We start from the raw sequence: 22,302 nt of genomic DNA, 5'->3' as shown, positions 1-22,302 counted from the left end.
TGGAGCGGCTGAAGATGGTTGGGGCCTAGGACACTATCCTGAGGAACTCCTGCAGTGATGTCTAGGAGCTGAGATGATTGACCTCCAACCACTACAACCACCTTCCAGATATGACTCCAAGCAGCGGAAACTATCAGCTCTCATTGAGGCAGAACACAGTGCCGGTGGGGAGAAAATCCTCTGGGAAATTTCAGACCTGTAGAAATGTCCCGCTGAAGTGCCAGATTGAAATTCCGAAGAGGGAGGGGCCAACCATTTCCTGAACTCCGCTCACTATGAATCCCAGCCCTTGCCTGGAACATCCGATCATTCCTTTTGCATTATATGATACACGGGTGGGAATCTCCGTCCATTCACGGCAGCAGGATTCTCCAGGCCCGCTGCCGTGAATGGGAGATTCTGCTAGCGCCAAATTCTCCGTCCTCGCTAGCAGCAGGAGCGGAGCGCACGGGGATGGGAGAATCCTGGCCCAGACGTACTGAAAGGAGCTCATAATGTGCAACCAAAACAAATCCCATAGCCCCTGCTAACTTAACACTTGGCATGTGAGCAATGACAATTTGCCAGCAGTCACAACCGCAATGCCCTTGTGAACGAATGACCTGCATTTATATGGCACCTCGAGAAAAAAACCGCAGGACACCTCAAAGCGCTTTGCAGCAACAAAATACTTCAGTTCCATGTTGGAGCAGAGGAAAAGGCGGTAACCAATTTGCACAGAGTAGGATCCCACAGACAGCAGTACGATAACAGAAAGGTCTGCTGTTTCAAACATAACGTTATGAGGTGCTTCGAACGGTGTCTTGCCCAGAAGACAGCTCCGCTGGCAAGGTGGCACACAATCTCCATTATGTGCCCGCTTCCTGCGGAGGGCTTGAACCTTCTTACACAAAAGGAGAGAGGTTTTGGGCACCATGTCATGGACAGTAAAATAATCAGCTGGGAAGGTCAACCTATAGACTGTTCCGTGAAAGGCATTAAAAGCTAATTGCTGTAGGGAAGCACTTCTGTTGGACATATCCAATTGGTCACATCCACAGCCCCACAGCTAAAACTCCTTCGTCCTTGGCATGTTGTCCACCTGGCCAGTTATGACCTGCTGCTTCAGGAATGTGGCGCTTGTCAGGCTATCATCCAATGAATGGCCTGACACTGGGAAGTTCCGAGGAACAAAGGGACCCTGGCATGTCTGAAAGCGGGAGGGCAGGTTAATAGAGGGTGGTGAACAAAGCATCTCAATTGAGGCATAGTTTACAAAAACAGGGAGGTCATGACGGAGTTGTACAGAACTCTGGTGAGGCCACAGCTGGAATGCTGTGTGCAGTTTACATAGAAATTTACATAGAACATACAGTGTCATTCGGCCCATCGAGTCTGCACCGACCCACTTAAGCCCTCACTTCCACCCTATACCAGTAACCCCTCCTAACCTTTTTTGATCACTAAGGGCAATTTATCATGGCCAATCCACCTAACCTGCACGTCTTTGGACTGTGGGAGGAAACCGGAGCACCCGGAGGAAACCCACGCAGACACGGGGAGAACGTGCAGACTCCGCACAGACAGTGACCCAAGCCGGGAATTGAACCTGGGACCCTGGCGCTGTGAAGCCACAGTGCTAATCACTTGTGCTACCGTGCTGCCCAATTCTGGTCGCCACATTGTAGGAAGGGTGTGATTGCACTGGAGGGGGCGCAGAGGTGATTCACCACGATGGCACAGTGGTTAGCACTGCTGCCTCACCACGTCAGGGACCCGGGTTCAATTCCGGACTCGGGTGACTGTCTGGAGTTTGCAGGTTCCCCCCGTGCCTGCGTGGGTTTCCTCCGAGTGCTCCGGTTTCCTCCCACAGTCCAGAGATGTGCAGGTTAGATGGACTGGCCATGATAAATTGCCCCCTTGTGTCCAAAAGGTTAGGTGGGGATATAGTGGGGGCCTGAACCTGGATAGGGTGCTCTTTCAGAGGGTCGGTGCAGACCTAATGGACTGAATGGCCTCGTTCCTCACTGTAGGGGTTCTATTCTATTCTATGTTGTCTGGGATGGAACATTAAGTTCTGGAGAGAGGTTGGATGGGCGTGGGTTGTTTCCGCTGGAGCAGAGACGACTGAGGGACGACCTGATCGAGGTGGACAAGATTATGAGGGGCATGGACAGGGTAGATAGGGAGCAGCTGTTCCCCTTAGTTGAAGGGTCAGTCACGAGGGGGACACAAGTTCAAGGTGAGGGACGGGAGGTTTAGGGGGGGATTTGAGGAAAAACACTTTTACCCAGCGGGTGGTGACGGTCTGGAATGCACTGCCTGGGAGGGTGATAGATTAAAAAGTACCTGGGTGAGCACTTGGCACGTCATGACATTCAAGGCTATCTGCAACGTGCAGGCAAATGGGATCAGCTAGGTAGGTAGGTCAGGTGTTTTCCATGTGTCGGGGCAGACTCAATGGGCCGAAGGGCCTCTTCTGCGCTGTATTGTCCGTGATTCTAATTGCTCTTGAGAAAGTGGTGGTGCGCCGCCATCTTGAACTGCTGCAGTCCGTGTGGTGCAGGTACACCCACAGTGCTGTTAGGGAGAGAGTTCCAGGATTTGGACCCAGGAACGGTCGATATATTTCCAAGCCAGGATGGTGAGTGACTTGCAGGGAAATTCCAGGAGGTGGTGTTACCAAGGTGACGGTCTTCCCATGTGTGTACTGTAAGGTAAGGTAAAGTTACCATAGTCTCAGGTGACCATAGGCTGCTTTCCCCTTTGAGGGGGAGAGCTGACTGGTGGTGATTTAGCCTGAGGATTGCAATGTTCTTGTCGGATGGCCTGATTTATATTACAAGAGCACTTGTAGCTAAAGCTACAAACGATTTATTAACATTAACTGTGGGTAAACACAACAGATGAATAACAGTTTAAACGTGCACAAGCAACCTCTCTCCCAGCTTCCCACAGCCAGTCTGAGGTCAGCTGACTCTAACAAGTGAGACTCCTAGTGGTCAGTTGGTGAATTACAATACAACCATGATATCACAACAAGGATTACCACACCTCAGGCGAGGGGCAAGGTTGAGAAGAAGGGACCTTCACGAATAACCTCAGCCAGTACGGGAATTGAACCTGGACTGCTGGCCTTGCTCTGCATCACGAACCAGCTGTCTAGCCAACTGAGCTAAACCGACCCCACCTCCCCTGAGGAGTGCTTCTTTTCAACTGTGACACTTCCTGAAGTTTGGACATATCGCTAAATATGAGACTGATAGATAACAGTTTCAGAAATAGCTTCACTTTGAGGTATGTCAGTGACCCCCGGTGTGCAAATATTTGTGTCACTCGAGAAAATACATAAGACAGGAAACTGGTTGTTGTTTTTTCACGTCCAAACAAAAAAGAGCCATGCCAGATCAGAATCTAACTTTGAAACAGGAGCCAAATGTTCCAAAAATATTTAACCGCTACATTGACCTGGCAATTAATCTCTTACTGACCCAGACAACACAATAATACTTCCATGCAGCTAGAACGAACATCCAGATACACACTGCTGACTTTCAGCAGCAAAAACCAGCACGGTGCATCAAGTTGTACAGTTCTCCTGCCCTTATTACCTCCAATGAGTAGTCGTTACATGGACCCACCATTTTCCTACCCTACCCTTTAATATCCTTTTGGGGTAAGATTGTGGCATAGTGGCCTTGTCAGTGGACTAGTAAACCAGAGACTCAGGTTAATGCCCTGAGAAAATGCACGGTGGCACAGTGGTTAGCACCACTACCTCACAGCGCCAGGGACCCGGGCGACACGGTGGCACAGTGGTTAGCACAGCTGCCTCGCAACACTAGGGACCCAAGTTCAATTCCGGCATCGGGTGATTGTCTGTGTGCAGTTTGCACCTTCTCCCCGTATCTGCGCGGGTTTCCTCCGGGTGCTCCGGTTTCCTCCCACAGCCCAAAGATGTGCAGGTAAGGTGGATTGGCCATGATCAATTTCCCTTAGCGTCTAGGGATGTGCAGGTTGGGTTACAGGGATGGGGTGGGCGGGGGAGTGGACCCAGGTAGGGTCCACTTTCGGTAGAGATTCTGTGATTCTTCAATAAAATCTGGAACATAAAGCTAGATTTAGAAATAGTGATTATGAAACAACCATTCATAGAATCCCTTCAGTGCAGAAGGAGGCCATTCGGCCCATGGAGTCTGCATCAACCCTCTGAAAGAGCATCTTACCTGGGCCCAATCCCCACCCTCTCTCTGTAACCCCACCTAACATTTGAACACCAAGGGTCAACTTAGCATGGCCAATCCACCTAACCTGCTCTTTTCAGGCAGTATAAAGTTGTTGTTTCCCCTGACGGTGGTATCCTTGTGACTGACCTGATGAGTGCAAGACGAAAAGCTTCGACAAGATGTCTTTTATTCAGTATGAATTGTTCACAACAAAAATTACCCTGATTGGTTGCCGAGTGGACTCTGATTGATAGAGGCGTTGCCAATTATCAAAAATCAAAAATCTCTTTTTACAAAAAAAAGAAAGATAATAGCTCACACTTCTGACACATTTTGTCATGACTGCAGAAACCGGGAATCGTTGCAGTTGTTCATCCCGATGTTAAGTCATCAGGAACTGTACACCAACACTTCATCTGCCTGTGATGTACGTGCAACCTTAAGCCCCATCCTGTCCTGGTACACCCCAATAATTAATTTCTTCACCATAACCGAGACACTCCATTCAAGTACAAGTAGGAACAAACTGGTTTGTTTCCCAGCAGTGTCAATTGACGGGCATTTTGCTTTTGTTTTTTTAAAATAAATGTTTTATTAAAGCTTTTCCAACCAACGTTTTTTACATAACAAAAATAGAAGTACAAATAATAATAAAAATAAACAAGGATTATTAAACAAAACAAGTGGGTGTTGTCTTCCTATAAAACTTACATTATATCAACAGTCCCACCCCCCCCACCTGAGCTCCCCCCTCCTCCTCCTGCCATCCGTCCCCCCCCCCCCAGGATGCTGCTGCTGCTGACAATTACTGCTCCCCTAGAAAGTCAAGGGAAGGTTGCCACCGCCGGGAGAACCCCATCAAGGACCCTCTCAAGGCGAACTTTATTCGCTCCAAGCTGAGGAACTCCGCCATGTCGCTAACCCAGGTCGCCACACCCGGGGGTTTTGAGTCCCTCCACATTAACAGAATCCGTCTCCCGGTTACCAGGGAGGCAAAGGCCAGAACCTCGGCCTCCTTCGCTTCCTGCACTCCCAGATCCTCCGCCACCCCAAATATCGCGACTATTGGACTCGCCTTCACCCGAGCATCCAAAATCCTAGACATCACCCTCGCAAACCCCTGCCAGAATTCTTTAAGCGACGGGCATGCCCAAAACATATGGGCATGGTTCGCTGGACTCCCCGCACTTCTCGGGCACCTGTCCTCCACCCCAAAAAACTTATTCATTCTTGCCGCCGTTATGTGCGCCCGATGCACCACCTTAAACTGAATTAAGCTGAGCCTGGCACATGATGAGGAGGAGTTCACCCTGCCCATGGCATCGGCCCACAGGCCCTCATCCAGCTCCCCACCCAGCTCCTCCTCCCACTTGCCCTTCAACTCCTCCACTGAGGCTTCCTCCACCCCCTGCAGCTCCTGATATATGCCCGACACCTTCCCCTCCCCTACCCAGATGCCAGACACCACCCTGTCCTGGATCCTACGCGGGGGCAGCAGCGGAAATGTCCCCACCTGTTTTCTAAGAAAGTCCTGAACCTGGAGGTACCTGAACGCAGGTACCTCTGGGGGCAGGCCAAACTTCTCCTCCAACGCCTGCATGCTGGGGAAAGACCCGTCTATAAACAGGTCCCCCAGTATTTTGCTTTTGTTATTGATCACTTATTGACCCAGTTGCCTGGATCCTTGTGAATCAAGTTTTTCACAATTTGCCCTGCATCCCATGTATTTTCATAATACGCAAGATCCCACAATCTCAGAATCTTCACTACATAATCTTCCATAAAGGGATCATAATAATAATCTTTTATTGTCACAAGTATGAAGCTACTGTGACAATAAATTACTGTATCATGGATTCTGTGCATAGGAAAGGATGAGCAAAGGGACAAGGGGGGAGGCCATTCAGCCCCTCGAGCCCGTTCCAACTATTCAGTCAGTTGATAGCTCAACCCCATTGACCTACCTTTACAATACCAGGCTCCAACAAAAACTAGATTTGCCCCCCCTCCCCACACCCCTTCCTGCTCAGCGCACACAAGAAAACGCCACCTACGCTGCACATAGAACATAGAACATAGAACAGTACAGCACAGAACAGGCCCTTCGGCCCTCGATGTTGTGCCGAGCATTGTCCAAAATCAAGATCAAGCTATCCCACTCCCTGTCATTCTGGTGTGCTCCATGTGCCTATCCAATAACCGCTTGAAAGTTCCTAAAGTGTCCGACTCCACTATCACAGCAGGCAGTCCATTCCACACCCCAACCACTCTCTGAGTAAAGAACCTACCTCGGACATCCCTCCTATATCTCCCACCCTGAACCTTATAGTTATGTCCCCTTGTAACAGCTACATCCACCCGAGGAAATATACCTTTGGGTTGTGGGTGTGAGACCCACGAAGAGAGAGAATGTGCAAACTCCATACGGACAGTGACCCAGGGCTGCGATCGAACCCAGGTCGTCAGCGCTGTGAGGCAGCAGTGCTAACCACTGCCCCACCGAGCCGCCCAACATTTCCTACATTCATCACACTGATCACCGCTCAAGATGCAAAACAAGTTTACGCAACCTGTCAATCTTTACCACAATCATGGTGAATTTGCGCTGTACAGTCAGACTTGCGAGCCCAGTTTCTGTAGGTCCAATGTTGGATTCGAATAACGCCTCACAGGATTCAACATGGCTTATAAAGATGATTCAAAAATCACTGAATTGCTAGAGGGCAAAAGGAGGCAATTGAGCCAGCTCTCCGAATGAGCCATTCACCTGGTGCCACTTCCCTTAACTCTGCACATGCTAACTTTTCAGATAATAATACAATTCCCCCTTGAATGCTTCAAATCAATCTGCCTCCACCACATTGCCCTAATATCCCCATTGCTCCTTTTACTAGTTACCTTAAATCTGTAATATTTAATTCCAGATTTTTATCAATGAATTCAAATTTCAACATCTGCTGTGGCAGGATTCGAACCCGGGTCAGCAGGATTACGCATCCAGTGACAATGACATTACGCCATCGCCTCCCCTGATCCTTCCACAGTCACCCCCTGCCTACTTTGTCTCCTCATGATTGCGACAACCCCAATCAAATCTCCTCTCAACTTTCTCTCCTTCAAGAAAAACAGTTCCAACTTCTCCAGTTTAAGTAAATGAATTTCCTCGTCCCCGGGACCATTCTCGTGAATCTTTGCTGCACTCTCTCTAATGCCTTCCTAAAGGTGGTGTCCAGAAACGGATGCCACTCTCCATTGGTGGCTTCAAGGGCGGCACGGTGATGCAGTGGTTAGCACTGCTGCCTCACGACGCCGAGGACCCGGGTTCGATCCCGGCCCCGGGTCACTGTCCATGTGGGGTTTGCACATTCTCCCCGCTTCTGCATGGGTCTCACCCCCACAACCCAAAGATGTGCCGGATAGGTGAACTGGCCACGCTAAATTAGCCCCTTCATTGGAAAAGAAATAATTGGAGACTCTAAATTTATTTTTTTATAAAGGCCGACAAGGCTATGGTCATTTAGATGCTCCTGGGGAGGAAGGAGGGGAGGTGTTTGGTGTTAAGGCTATGTTTATCGCTTGCATTAGTCGTGCAATTGGATCTAAACTCCCAGCATCCAAATCTCAGCCACACCCAGCCCCAGATGTAGTGAAAGCCGCTTTCTCTTTCGCTTCTATTTTCAGGGTTTTTAAATTTCTAGATGGGTCACGTGCTGGAAAATAGGATTAAAACAGTGAGGTGGTTGTTTTCGACCAGCACAGACGCAATGGGCCGAAGGGCCTTCTCTGTGCTGTCGACCTCTATGACTCTAATGTTTCTCACCCTGACTGTGCCACAGTTGATGGCCCCCTGATCCATCAAAGCAAACCCGCGCTGGAATTAAATCATGGAAATCAGCGAAGATGACGGGGATTTTGAAGGTGATTTTGATTCTAATCCTCCGACTCCAGCTCTCTTGTGACAAGATTCTCTCTCACAATCGGTTTTAAGTGCATTGCTCAGCCAGCAACGTATGACCCAGAAAGCTGGTGGATGAGACAGAAATTGATGCAATTTCAGAGGTAAGAACTGTTTAACTTTCTTTTTAAGATATTATAGCCTCCCAAATCTGTTTCCATCTTTCTCGGAAGGCCACACCCTGACTGCAGGCTTTGACACGGTTGACCAGATCAGCCCACCCCAGCATCTCCACTGTTGTCCATCTGGGTGGGACCACACTTTCCCAGTCCCAGTCTTATCTGTCTCGTCTTAGCAAGAGTAGCACTCAAAATGGCTTCTTGAAACCCCATCTCAATCCATTATTTCTGGTTTCCCGTTCCCATTCCCGCCCCCACCCACAGACTCAGCTCCACCACACTATCATCTCTCAACTTCTGTCCATCCCACAGCCTCAAATTGGAACGTCGGAGACATCCACAACCATCTGGTGTAGAGAATTCCAAAATTTCACACCCCTTTGAGTGAAGAAATTTCTCCTCATTTGTCTGGGTTCATAGAATCCCTACAGTGCAGGAGTCCATTCGGCCCATCAACTCTGCACCGGCCCTCTGAAAGAGCACCCCACCTAGACCCAATCCCCCACCCTATCCCCGTAACCCCACCTAGGGGCAATTTAGCATGGCCAATCCACCTAACCCGCACATCTTTGGACTGCTAGATTCCCCAGCCAGGTAACCCATCGGAATCTACCCGGTCAAGCCCCATCAGAATCTTGGATGTTTCAATGAGATCCACCTCTCACTCTTCCAAACTCCAGACAGCACAGGCCCAATTTACTCAGCCAGTCTCTCACTGCAGGACAACACTTTCATCCCAGGAGCCAATGTAATTAACCTTTGCCCCAATGCTTCCTTTGGCACGGAGACCTAATCAGCACAAAGTATTCCAAGTGTGCTCTCACCAAACCATCTCCAATTGTAGCAAGATTTCCTGGTTCTTGCACGCCAATGCCCTTGAAAGGAAGACCAATGAGTTGTTTGCCTTCCTGATTGCTTGCTGTCCCTGCGTGCTAACTTTGTTCCTTGAATGGCTACACCAAGCATAAACATTTACAATCTTTGCACCTTTTAAAAAATACTCTGCTCCCTGTCCCCTGCGACCAAAGGAATAACCTCATCCACCCCCCCCACTCAAACTCCATCTGCCGCCTTGTTGCGTACAATAATTCCAGCCACATTGGGCTGGATTCTCCACTTTTGGGACTATGTCCCCACGCCAGCGTCAAGACGGTAGAGCTTTACGCCAAAGGGTCACAAATTCCCAGCCCTGCAGGGGGCTCGCAGGGACCCAGAGTAAATCTCGCAGCTTTGGCTGCAGATATGGGCCCCCGCACTATCCAGGTCGGAGGCCGCGCATGCGCACGGCCACGTGCCCGACCCTCAACCCCCGCTCAAGCATTCCCCAGCCGCCGCCCTGGCCTCCGATCGGCCCGCCCCCAACTAGGGCGGCCCCGGACTGAATCCGCAGCCGCCACGCGAGTATCCTGACCGGCTGGGCCAGATTAGATCCACGCCGTCGGGAATTTGGCCAGTCGGGGGCGGAGAATGGTGGAGCGGGCTTCTGGCAATGGCTCCAGGTACGTCCCAGGTGGCGCAGGTCCCAATTTCTTGCGGGAACATGGATTCTCTGGCCCCCGCGCTGGCCACGATTTCAGAGCGAGGGTGTGTGGAATCCAGCCCATTATCTCTAACATTATAATTGTATCCAGAATGATAAAACCAGGTGGGCCCGACTTGAAGATGGCTTGGGGACAGCTTTGTCCAGCGGTTCCTTGACCAGTGCAGCGTAAGCTGGGACTGCCTAAGCTCGTTTCACATTGGACCCTTTCAGAGCAGACTTTAATTTGCTCGGTTTGAGTCCACGAGTGAGAAAGCCACGTCCCATCCCTAAATGTCCTTCCATCACCACCACCGCCCCGGTTAACATGAAGCCAAAGACAAGCAAGGGTGCAAGATTAAATGGGTTTCAGAGGAATGCCTTACCAAGGAAAACAACAGCTGACGTGGGAAGTGGATGTACGATACCGAATCGACATTGCGCGTCACGTTACCCAGTCCCTGGATTATCCCAGGCACTTAACCCAACCACGCTAGCTGCAACCGCTATTCCTCCTTCACTTGAATAATGGAGAGTTTTATGGGTGACCCAAAGCCCTTCCTTGTAGATCTCTTCCGACAGATTAATCATTTTTGTTTTATTCTCCCATTCCTTCCCCGCGATCTTTTCTCCCTCCTCCTGAACAAAGCTGAAATCTTGTGGCAGGAGCTCAGGATTCTGGGCCGGTCAGATAATTACATTTGGACAGGAGTTGCGAGCCTGTAATTTGGTGCCAAGCGAGGAATCCCTCCCACTTGTATTCTTATCAGTATAATGGTGAAAAGAAAGCAAACTCACGTCCTTTGTTTCCCATTCTCTGTAGTTTACGTTGGTTTTTGGGAGAGTAAAATTTCCTGGGAGAGCGCAGGCTTCCTCACACCGTTTCTAAATGGAAGAAGATCACAGTCAGACCAAGAGCCAGGCCTACCTACTAATAACCGGTGTCAACTGCTGCCCCAAGTGAAGTGAAAAGCTTTTGGAGCAAGTGGCAGGGAAGAATGTGCGGCAGCATGGGGAGATGCGATGGCAAGTTGGTCTTTGCCCATAGCGGCAAATCCACTGCCCATTCTACTCGGGTCAAGGGGTTGACTGCTGCCCCTTCTCGCTCCATCGCCAAAGTCGGTCTTCGCCCCCGGTGACGAGCTGGCTTCAGCTATCTTGGCGGATGGGCAAGGGAGGGATGGGGAGGTGGCGAGCACGTGGACGAAAAAGACACAGGGGCAGGGTTTGACACATTCCACTCAGAGTTCCTCACAAGCTCCTCGTGACGTGATTTGGAGGTGCAGCACGCAATCGCTGCTCAGCCTCCCGGATGGACAATGCTCGTCACTGCTGTATCGAAAGGTCATTTTAACCAATAGAAGAATAATTCATACATGCTCGTCCACTAATGACTCTACCACATCAACCATTCATCGTTCCATCAAGCTCGCTTTGTAACGGAAAACATCACACAGTACTTCATAGAGCGGGGGATTAGAGACCGAGGGGGCGGGGGAGAAAAGACAAGGTCATGGCGTGGAGGCAAAGTGCACTCAAAGGCACTGGACTATTTGGGGAGTACGCCATTTTGAGCCTGTTCAGCCATCCAGTTAGATCATGGCTGATCTACAAATCAACACAATTACCCACCACTGTGGCGATTCCCTCGACACCCTTGCCCTGATAAATCCGTCCATCTCAGACTTGAAATTTTCTATTGATCCGGAACAGTGTTTTCTGAATGCATTCCCGGATGGCCGAACCCAAGTTTTAACATCACGCCCCCCTTATCACCGCCAGAGACAATAGGTTTTCCGTGTCTACCCAACGGAGACTTTTCATCAATCTTAACACCTCGCCCTTTAAAACCCAAGGGAATACAAACCAGGTTACACAACCCGCCCTCATTGTTCAAGTCTTTCAGCCTGCCCTGGTATCATTCTGGTGGTACAGTGCAACACCCTCTCCAAGGCCCAGCCTACTGTTCCTGAGGTTCAGCTTCCCTAAACTGAATGCAGCATTCCGAATGGAGCTTACCAAGAGTCTCTACAATTGAGGCAAAATGTCCGCTACGTTTGGATTCCAGCCTTCGTGAGATAAAGGCCAGGATTCCAGTCGCATTTACGATTACTTAGTGCATTTGAGCACTCGGGTTTAATGATTTGCGTATGTAAACATCCTAATCCCTTTATTCTTTCACAGTTCCCAGTCTTTCCTCATTGAGAAAATATTCCAATTTCCCACTTGCATCCAAAGTCTATGTCGGGGAAGGAGATGACAGGGCAGAAATTCAGAGCGAGTTCCAAAGGGCAATGCAGGGTCGGACAAATAAACGGGAGCTGGAGGAGTTGGGAGTGAAGACTTGGGCTGAGGAAGTACTGTCACGGTCGGGCGGAGGGAGGAGGAGGCAAGAGTCAAGGCTTTTGAGTGATCTCAAAGTGAGGAAGGAGTCCCTCAAATGTCAAATCTCTTGGGAGGCACGGTGGCGCAGTGGTTAGCACTGCTGACTCACGGCGCCGAAGACCCGAGTTCGATCCCGGCCCTGGGTCACTGTCCATATAGAGTTTGTACATTCTCCCTGTGTCTGCGTGGGTCTCACCCCCACAACCCAAAGGTGTGCAGGGTAGGTGGATTGGTCATGCTAAATGTCCCTCAATTGAAAAAAAGAATTGAGTACTCTAAAAAAAAATGTTTTTTTAAAAATGTAAAACCGCTTTTAAAAAATTCTTCCATGGGATGTGGGGGCCACTGGACGAGGCCAGCATTTTTTCCCATCCCTAATTGCCCCTTGCATTGAGTGGCTTACAAGGCCGTTTCAGAGGGGCGCGCTTTAGAGTCAACCACACTGCTGTGGGTCTGGAGTCACATGTAGCCCACGTCGGGTAAGGACGGCAGATTTCCTTTGCTCAAGAGGCATTGGTGAACCGGATGGGTTTTTGCAACAATCGATAACGGGTGTCACGGTCAATTCTACCAGTTGCTATGGTTGGATTGAAACCCATGATCCCCAGAGCACTCCCTTGGGGCCTCTGGATTATTAGTCCAGAGAAATGACCACTGCACCACTATCCTCCACACCACCCAGACCCACAACCCCACCTCCCTCCTCCCTGGGTTACAAGGAGCCAGCGGAACAGAACAAATCAAGGAAAAGGCTGATGGTGACCTGGGCCTCAGTGGGGGGAGGGGGAGGGGGAGGGGGGGGGTGCGCAATAAGGTCACGGTCGCAGCATCCTGGCTGACCTGTAGCGGGTGAATTTTAAAAATGGGAGTGGCTGACGACGAGGGTGCGACAAAATGTGGCCCCCAGGGAAAGACCTGAGGGTTGAGGCAGGAGACGTTAGGGGGTGGGCGACGGATTGGATGCAGGGAAGCCGCAGAGTCCTCTCTGGAGACTCTGCAAACTGCACCAGCGGCAAGAGGGGCTTTCGTTTTCAGTGCTGGCGGGTGGGGAGGTGGGGGTGGTGTTTGGGGGGGGCAGCTTCATCAATCCATATCGAGGCAAGAAATCCCGAGTAGCTAAACCTATTAAACTAGCTGAAAGGTTAGTCAGCATCAAGCAGTTATTCCAGTTAACACAAGAAGCCTGCAAACAACTGCGAGGAATGTTATCATGCAAACGCTTAGCACACTGGTATGCGATTCCCTCTCCCTGCTATTTTGACAGAGCCACGATCTGCTTTCACAATAATCTGCGTTTGCTAAAATAGTGGAAAGTGGAATCTGATAAAGCTCTGAAGTGGTGGAACAGCAGCAAGGGTCGCAGTCATTTCAGGCTAGTCACTCAGGGACGGGTTCCCAAAGTACGGGACTGCAGCAAGCAGCCCGGAGGACGGCGAGACTCTCACCTTGTTTTCCGTCTGTGGGGGTGGTGGGCAGTGGGATTCTGGAGTGGCCAGTGGGAGAGGGGGGGGGGGGGGGGAATGACCAACGAGGTCAAAGATCAAAACCTTTGCTGCTGCGGGGACGGTTTTGAATGGGAATGTCTCGCTTTCTCAAATTGACCGCCGTCGTGAGGGGGATTGTGGGTCCCACTCGAGGACGCTTTCCATTGTCTGCACGCCGGCTATAACAACCGGGCTGCCGGGGGGAATCCGCCAGTCTTATTGCCAAGGAGGGCACTTCTGAGAGGGTCTGGGAACTCAGGCCTTCCACCGGAGTATCCGAGGGACCCAAAAAACAGAGTCCCGCCCCCAAATTCTTCTCCCTCCTACTCAGATTACGCTAATCCGTTGCTCAGGATAGGCCAGATTCACGAGGCAGCTGCTAGGTGAGTGGCTTGGCAGCCAAGGAGAGTCGCATCCAATCCGTAAATCCACTGGGAATGGGAACTCTGGCTGGCTTTCTCCCCTCTGCCGTGGTCAAGTGGGCCAACCCCATTGGGGCAGCACGGTAGCATAGTGGTGAGCACAGTTGCTTCACAGCTCCAGGGTCCCAGGTTCGATTCCCGGCTTGGGTCACTGTCTGTGCGGAGTCTGCACATCCCGTGTCTGCGTGGGTTTCCTCCGGGTGCTCCGGTTTCCTCCCACAGTCCAAAGATGTGCGGGTTAGGTGGATTGGCCACGCTAAATTGCCCCTCAGTGTCCCAAAAATATTAAGTGGGGGTTACTGGGCTACGGAGATAAGGTAGATACGTGGGCTTCAGTAGGGTGCTCTTTGTAAGGGCCGGTGCAGACTCGATGGGCTGAATGGCCTCCTTCTGCAATGTAAATTCTATGATTCAATCTATGATCCTATTGCAAAGCAGCTCACAGAAGGCAAATCAAGAATTGAATTCTGGAACCTTCCAGATTTGTATCGATCAGCGGCTCACTGCTGGAATGCAAACTATGGGGTGGGGAGTGGGTCATGTCTCTGTCGCACGTTCAATACCCGGGAGTGTTAACCATTGTGTAATCCCTTGGCAGATGATAGATGTTCCAGGTTGCTGCAAAGAGCAAACAGCAAGGTTCAAAGTCTGCCTCTGATTGAATCATCTGTTCAGAACTTCTGTCCTCTCATGGGCCAACTGGCTGGGAGTTTAATCCCAGGATGGTTGATCTAATTTTATAGAATTCCCGAATGCGGAAAAGATTGGGTGCCACCACGTGTTAAAGAATCCCCGAGATCAAAGTGTGTCAACACAATATGGAGGGAGGGGGTGGTGCAAATTTCCACAGGGGTGCTTCCCATCACCCAGCACAACCTTGGGAGAAAAGAGAAAATGTTGGAAAATCTCAGCAGGTCTGGCAGCATCTGTAGGGAGAGAAAAGAGCGAACGTTTCGAGTCCGATAACTCTTTGTCAAAGCTGACAGACAGAGAAAGGGGGAAATATTTATACTGTGGAGTGAGAATGAAAGATGGGTCATAGCCACAGAAACCCAGGGAATCCGGGTGCTAATGGCCACAGAAACCAAGGGAAAAGAGATTTCCTACAGATGCTGCCAGATCTGCTGAGATTTTCCAGCATGTTCTCTTTCGTTTCAGATTCCAGCATCCGCAGTAATTTGCTTTTGTACAACCTTGGGAGGGAACCACGTTTATGTTTTGGGCCCGGTATCTAAGGAAGGATGTGCTGGCCTTGGAGAGGGTCCAGAGGAGGTTCACAAGAATGATCCCTGGAATGAAGAGCTTGTTATATGAGGACTGGTTGAGGACTCTCGGTCTGTACTGGATGGAGTTTAGGAGGTTTTGGGGGGGGGGGGGGTGTTATTGAAACTTACAGAATACTGAGGGGCGTAGATAGAATTAACGTGGGGAGGATGTTTCCACTTGTAGGAAAAACTAGAACCAGAGGGCACAGCCTCAAACTGAAGGGACGATCCTTTAACACTGAGATGAGGAGGAATTTCTTCAGCCAGAGGGTGGTGAATTGTGGAACTCTTTGCCGCAGAAGGCTGTGGAGGCCAATTCACTGAGTGTCTTTAAGACAGAGATAGATAGGTTCTTGATTAATGAGGGGATCAGGGGTTACGGGGAGAAGGCAGGAGAATGGGGATGATAAACATATCAGCCATGATTGAATGGCGCAGCAGACTCGACGGGACAAACGGCCTAATTCTTCTCATATACCTGACGATCCTACGGCCTTATTCCTTCAGGATTCCCCGGATTTTACAACAGATGAAACCCTTGGGAGAGATTCACCCCCAACCACTCAATGCAAGACTCTGAACGGGTGGAAGACAGCGATCAATAAAAGGAGTTCTCATGACAAAACAAACTCGGAACACAAAGTTGGAATGAATGGTCATCTGCCTCCTCAGATGGAATTAGGAACAGGAGGAGACCATTCAGCCCCTTGAGCCTGTTCCCCCATTCAGTGAGATCGTGGCTCATCTACCGAACTCCACAGACCCACCTTTGCCCCATGTCCCTTTGCATTAACAAAAATTTATCAATCTCAGTTTTAAAATTAGCAATTGATTCTGCAACATCTGCCATTTGCATAAGGAGTTCCAAACTTCTTCTGTATCTTTGCGTTTAGAAGTGCTTCCGAATTTCATTCCTGGCTCAAATCTTTGACTCTACCCCCTAATCCTGGACTCTTCATCCCACAGAAATAGTTTCTCTCTCCTCATCCTACCTCATGGAGATCATGGAATCAGGGGTTACTACAGTACAGAAGGAGGCCATTCGGCCCATCGTCTCTGCATCGACCCACATCCCACCCTATCCCTGCAGCCCCATAATCTAACCTTCACATCCCTGGATGCTAAGGGGTAATTTAGCACGGCCAATCCACCTAACCTGCACATCTTTGGACACCAAGGACAATTTATCATGGCCAATCCACATAACTTTCACATCTTTGGACTGTGGGAGGAAACCAGAGCACCCGGAGAAAACCCACGCACACACGGGGGAGAACGTGCAGACCCCGCACAGTGACCCAGCGGGGAATTGAACCCGGTCCCTGGCGCTGTCAGGCAGCAGTGCTAACCACTGTGCTACCATGCTGTTTTCCTTAATAGCATAAAAAGTCAGTCAAATAACCCATTTCCTCTTAAATACCTTTTAAATTCCAGAGAAGATAATCCTAGACGACTGCCATTTTCACTGATATCGAGTTTAACGTTACTTTTCCATTTGTGCTAATTTCACATTGCCAGTTGGAGTTGCATTGTGGGGCCTCACAGGAGATGGGAATATTTTGGTCTAGTTACTACAGAAGAATTCATGGAAGACCTACAGTGCAGAAGGAGGCCATTCAGCCCATTGAGTCTGCACCAACCCTCTGAAAGAACACTCTACATATGCCCATCTCCCTGCCCTATCCCCGTGATCCCACCTAACCTGCCCATCTTTGGACACCAAGGGGCAATTTTAGCATGGCCAATCCACTTAACCTGCACATCTTTGGATTTGGACTGTGGGAGGAAACCGGAGCACCTGGAGGAAGCCTACGCAGACCTAGGTAAAATGTGCAAACTCCACACAGTCACCCAAGGCCGGAATTGAACCTGGGTCCCTGGCGCTAAGAGGCGCCCCCCCCCACCCACCACCCCCACCCCGCCCACCACCTTCCCGGGATCTCACCCAAGTGTCCATTGTTTCTGAGGGACTCGAAACAGCGAGTGCTAGCTGGGTTTAAAGTTGTCTTGGCCAGACATCGACACAATGCACACATACTCATCATATCCAGTAGATTCCAAACTACACCACAAGAAGCTACTGCAGTGGTGACTCTTTAACCTTGTGCTAATGTTATTCTTAACCAGAGCTCTGGATTTGACATTTATACCGAGTGTCTGATCCAAACACAGTTGAAAGTCACGCGAAATGCAGACCACACAAGAGCACACAATGGCGTACCGTTGAATCTGTAGCATCCTTTGCCTCTCTAATGAACTTGTCCAGCACCCTGATGTCACAGATTGGATGGAGTGGAATCGACTTGGCTGGCTTTATGTAACCGAGTAACATCACTAGGAGTGCAAAAAGTCCTTGGGTTGGAGGGGAGGGGAGGGGGGGAAAAGAGAAGGAAAAGAACCATCAGTTAACATGTGACCAAAGTTACGACATAATCTTGTGCATCAATATAACCTCTGGCGAGGGAGAACACCCTACATCTGCCCACCCCCCTGCCATTGGCAAGTCATGTTGCAGCTGTATAGAACCTTAGTTAGGCCACACGTGGAGTATCGTGTTCAATTCTGGTCACCACACTACCAGAAGGATGTGGAGGCTTTAGAGAGGGTGCAGAAGAGATTTACCAGAATGTTGCCTGGTATGGAGGGCATTAGCTATGAGGAGCGGTTGAATAAACTCGGTTTGTTCTCACTGGAACGACGGAGGTTGAGGGGCGACCTGATAGAGGTCTACAAAATTATGAGGGGCAGAGACAGAGTGGAAAGTCAGAGGCTTTTCCCCAGGGTAGAGGGGTCAATTACTAGGGGGCATAGGTTTAAGGTGCGAGGGGCAAGGTTTAGAGGAGATGTACGAGGCAAGTTTTTTACGCAGAGGGTAGTGGGTGCCTGGAACTCGCTACCGGAGGAGGTGGTGGAAGCAGGGACGATAGTGACATTTGAGGGGCATCTTGACAAATATATGAATAGGATGGGAATAGAGGGATACGGACCCAGGAAGCGTAGAAGATTGTAGTTTAGACGGGCAGCATGGTCGGCACGGGCTTGGAGGGCCGAAGGGCCTGTTCCTGTGCTGTACATTTCTTTGTTCTTTGTTTGTTCTATCCCCGTGACCCCACCTAACCTGCACATATGCAGAGTATGGTGGGAGGGCCGGTGCCACATGCACACAGTATCGACTGAGTCTTGCTCCAGGAAGGTATCAAAGGGAACCCAAGTACTTCGTTACAAGGAATGCAGACTTTTATTTGATAAAATGTCCAATTCAGCGTGGCCAATCCACCTACACCCTGCACATCTTTGGGTTGTGGGGGTGGGACCCACGCAGACACGGGGAGAGCGTGCAAACTCCACACGGACAGCGACCCGGGGCCGGGATCGAACCCGGGACCTCGGCGCCATGGAAGGAACGCAGACTTGACGAGGAGCCATCGCACACCGCAGGCCTGGCTGGACAATGTGCTGTGCACCAAAGCAAGGACCAGGATTGACTCAGCTGGTTGGCCCCCATCTGTGGTCGCCACACGCCCAATAAATGGAGGGATCAGTCTCGGGTTGGTCATTGCACCAACAAAGTGGAAACAAGATGACTTTGCGAATATCATTTTCTCACTCTATGGGTGCTAATGGGTGAAGTATGTACACTGCAATGTCAGGTGAATATCACAACATTTTGACCATGGTTACCTGTAGAGGAGGAGGCCTGACTGACTTTGTCTACATGTCTTTGAGGGCGGCTAACGTATGGTCTGAGGTTAGTTGAAAGGGGACTTCCAATGGGCTGAATGGTCTCCTATCGTTCCCAGCTGACAAATTAGGATCAGGGTTGCTGAATCATACTATATCATCCAAGGTTGTGGAACATAGAACATAGAACATTACAGCGCAGTACAGGCCCTTCGGCCCTCGATGTTGCGCCGACCTGTGAAACCACTCTAAAGCCCATCTACACTATTCCCTTATCATCCATATGTCTATCCAATGACCATTTGAATGCCCTTAGTGTTGGCGAGTCCACTACTGTTGCAGGCAGGGCATTCCACGCCCTTACTACTCTCTGAGTAAAGAACCTACCTCTGACATCTGTCTTATATCTATCGCCCCTCAATTTAAAGCTATGTCCCCTCGTGCTAGACATCACCATCCGAGGAAAAAGGCTCTCACTGTCCACCCTATCCAATCCTCTGATCATCTTGTCTGGCTCAATTAAGTCACCTCTTAACCTTCTTCTCTCTAACGAAAACAGCCTCAAGTCCCTCAGCCTTTCCTCATAAGATCTTCCCTCCATACCAGGCAACATTCTGGTAAATCTCCTCTGGAAGGTCCCCTCAGTTGGCCCAGGGGAGTGAGAGTTCTGGGTCAGTGAGTTAGAATATAGATTTTGCCATACTGATGGAATCAGGTGCTCCTCTCTATTGGCGCTCACGGGTTTATGCTTCAGGTCGGGGAGGGCAAACAAAGCAAGGGGATACTCAATAAACGGGAAGATATTGGGTGGGAATTTCCACCCGGTCAGCAGCGGGATAAGACCATAAGACATAGGAGCGGAAGTAAGGCCATTCGGCCCATCGAGTCCACTCCGCCATTCAATCATGGCTGATTTCAACTCCATTTACCCGCTCTCTCTCCATAGCCCTTAATTCCTCGAGAAATCAAGAATTTATCAACTTCTGTCTTAAAGACACTCAACGTCCCGGCCTCCACCGCCCTCTGTGGCAATGAATTCCACAGACCCACCACTCTCTGGCTGAAGAAATTTCTCCTCATCTCTGTTCTAAAGTGACTCCCTTTTATTCTAAGGCTGTGCCCCCGGGTCCTAGTCTCCCCTGCTAATGGAAACAACTTCCCTACATCCACCCTATCTAAGCCATTCATTATCTTGTAAGTTTCTATTAGATCTCCCCTCAACCTCCTAAACTCCAATTAATATAATCCCAGGATCCTCAGACGTTCATCGTATGTTAGGCCTACCATTCCTGGGATCATCCGTGTGAATCTCCGCTGGACCCGCTCCAGTGCCAGTATGTCCTTCCTGAGGTGTGGGGCCCAGAATTGCTCACAGTATTCTAAATGGGGCCTAACTAATGCTTTATAAAGCTTCAGAAGTACATCCCTGCTTTTATATTCCAAGCCTCTTGAGATGAATGACAACATTGCATTTGCTTTCTTAATTACGGACTCAACCTGCAAGTTTACCTTTAGAGAATCCTGGACAAGGACTCCCAAGTCCCTTTGCACTTCAGCATTATGAATTTTGTCACCGTTTAGAAAATAGTCCATGCCTCTATTCTTTTTTCCAAAGTGCAAGACCTCGCACTTGCCCACGTTGGATCCCACCACCAGCCCCCTCTGCAAATCACGGCATGGGGGAGGGGGTGGAAATCCCACCCGTTGAGAAGTATGGTGGGGTCTGCATGTTCACCCCGTGTGTGGGTTTCCTCCGGGTGCTCCGGGTAGCAATTTTCAAGCCGTGGAAACGTTCTTGCAAATCTCCCCTGCACTCTCGACACCAGAACTGTGCAACAAGCTCCAGCCGTGACCTAACCTGCGTTCTACACCGTTCCACGATTACACCCGCTTTCGTATTCAACACCTCACCCCATAAAGGGAAGCACTCCATCTGCTTGCCTGACCACCCTGTCCACCCACCTTCAAGGACCTGTGGAAAGGCACTCCCCATGTCTCTCACTTCATAGGTCAGTGCAGAAGGAGGCCATTGGGCCCATCGAGTCTGCACCGGTTCTTACAAAGAGCAGCCTTCTCAAGCCCACGTATCTACCCGATCCCCGTAACCCCCGCTTAACCTTTTTGGACACTAAGGGGCAATTTATCATGGCCAATCCACCTAACCTGCACGTCTTTGGACTGTGGGAGGAAACCGGAGCACCCGGAGGAAACCCACGCACACACGGGGAGAACGTGCAGACTCCGCACAGACAGTGACCCAGCGGGGAATCGAACCTGGGACCCTGGAGCTGTGAAGCTACAGTGCTAGCCACGTGTGCTACCGTGCTGCCCACGAATAGGCTGGGGTCGTTTTCCAGAGAACCAGAGGAGGCTGAGGGGGGACCCGATTGAGGTGGACATAATTACGAAGGGGCGTAGACAGGGTAAACAGGAAAGGCTCGTTTCCCCACGAGTTGAGGGCTGAATTACTGGGGGACATAGATTTAAGATGATTGACAGAAGGATTAGAAGGGGAGTTGAGGAAAACATTTTTCACTCAGAGGCCTTTGGGAATCCCCTGCCTAAGTTGATGGTTGAGGCTGAAACACTCAATTCATCAGAAAGATACCTGGATCTGGATTGTACCAAGTGTTGGAAAAGGGGATTGAAATGAGCGGCTCGTTTCTTTTATCTCTTTTGTTTTTGGCCAGCGCAGCCAACATGGGCTGAATGGCCTTTTTCTGCACCGCACTGTTTCCACGGTCCTATGGATAAGATGCAGTCTTACACACCATGCAATCCTCTGTAAAAGGAAAGGTCTGTACAGTGTCAAGTTTTATGGTCATTTGTGTGTTTTTCCAGCTTTCTGTTTTAGGTTCGCAGTGACCTTGCGAATGTTGCCAAGCTCCCTGTTTCCCCCACAGTGCCTCAGCAGATCGCAGTACATCTGATCTCTTGTCGCTCACTAACCCTTCTACGAAAAGCCCACCCACACGGGCTGCAATCAGGAGGTTGACCGCTGCCTATCTCAAGGATTGAACCAACTGACTGCCTGATCAGGCAGTCACCGGGAACTCTGTTCGGATGGTACCTCATTTAAAAGGGCGGGGGGGGGGGGGAATGCAAGTCGTCAATGACCAAATCGGCAGGTCGAGCCTAGGGGCAGGACGTGGAAGCCAGACCAAGCCTGAATGGACAAAACCAAAGAGGCCTACCTCCACCCTCCCTCCAAATCGCTTCCATATGCCTCCATAATGATGCTTGCCAAATGATCAGACCCTGACATCC

General features: G+C 50.1%; 1 protein-coding gene across 2 annotated transcripts in view; it reads right to left on the bottom strand.

The window, feature by feature from the left end:
- Nucleotides 1-22,302, bottom strand: part of epoa (erythropoietin a) — a 47,728-nt gene that overhangs the window by 14,971 nt on the left and 10,455 nt on the right. Inside the window, exons 2-3 of one of the 2 annotated variants that reach the window (XM_072493437.1) lie at nucleotides 17,576-17,706; nucleotides 10,597-10,683 (exon numbers count right to left, since the gene is read on the bottom strand). In XM_072493437.1, coding sequence (XP_072349538.1) covers nucleotides 10,597-10,683; nucleotides 17,576-17,706 — 218 coding nt within the window. The remainder of the gene's footprint in view (nucleotides 1-10,596; nucleotides 10,684-17,575; nucleotides 17,707-22,302) is intronic. The other variant, XM_072493438.1, reaches the window with a different exon arrangement.

This window comes from Scyliorhinus torazame, chromosome 31 (genome assembly GCF_047496885.1).
Source record: "Scyliorhinus torazame isolate Kashiwa2021f chromosome 31, sScyTor2.1, whole genome shotgun sequence".
Classification (NCBI taxonomy): domain Eukaryota; kingdom Metazoa; phylum Chordata; class Chondrichthyes; order Carcharhiniformes; family Scyliorhinidae; genus Scyliorhinus; species Scyliorhinus torazame.
Note: the sequence above shows the minus strand (reverse complement) of the source record. Positions and strands in the feature narration are given on the sequence as shown.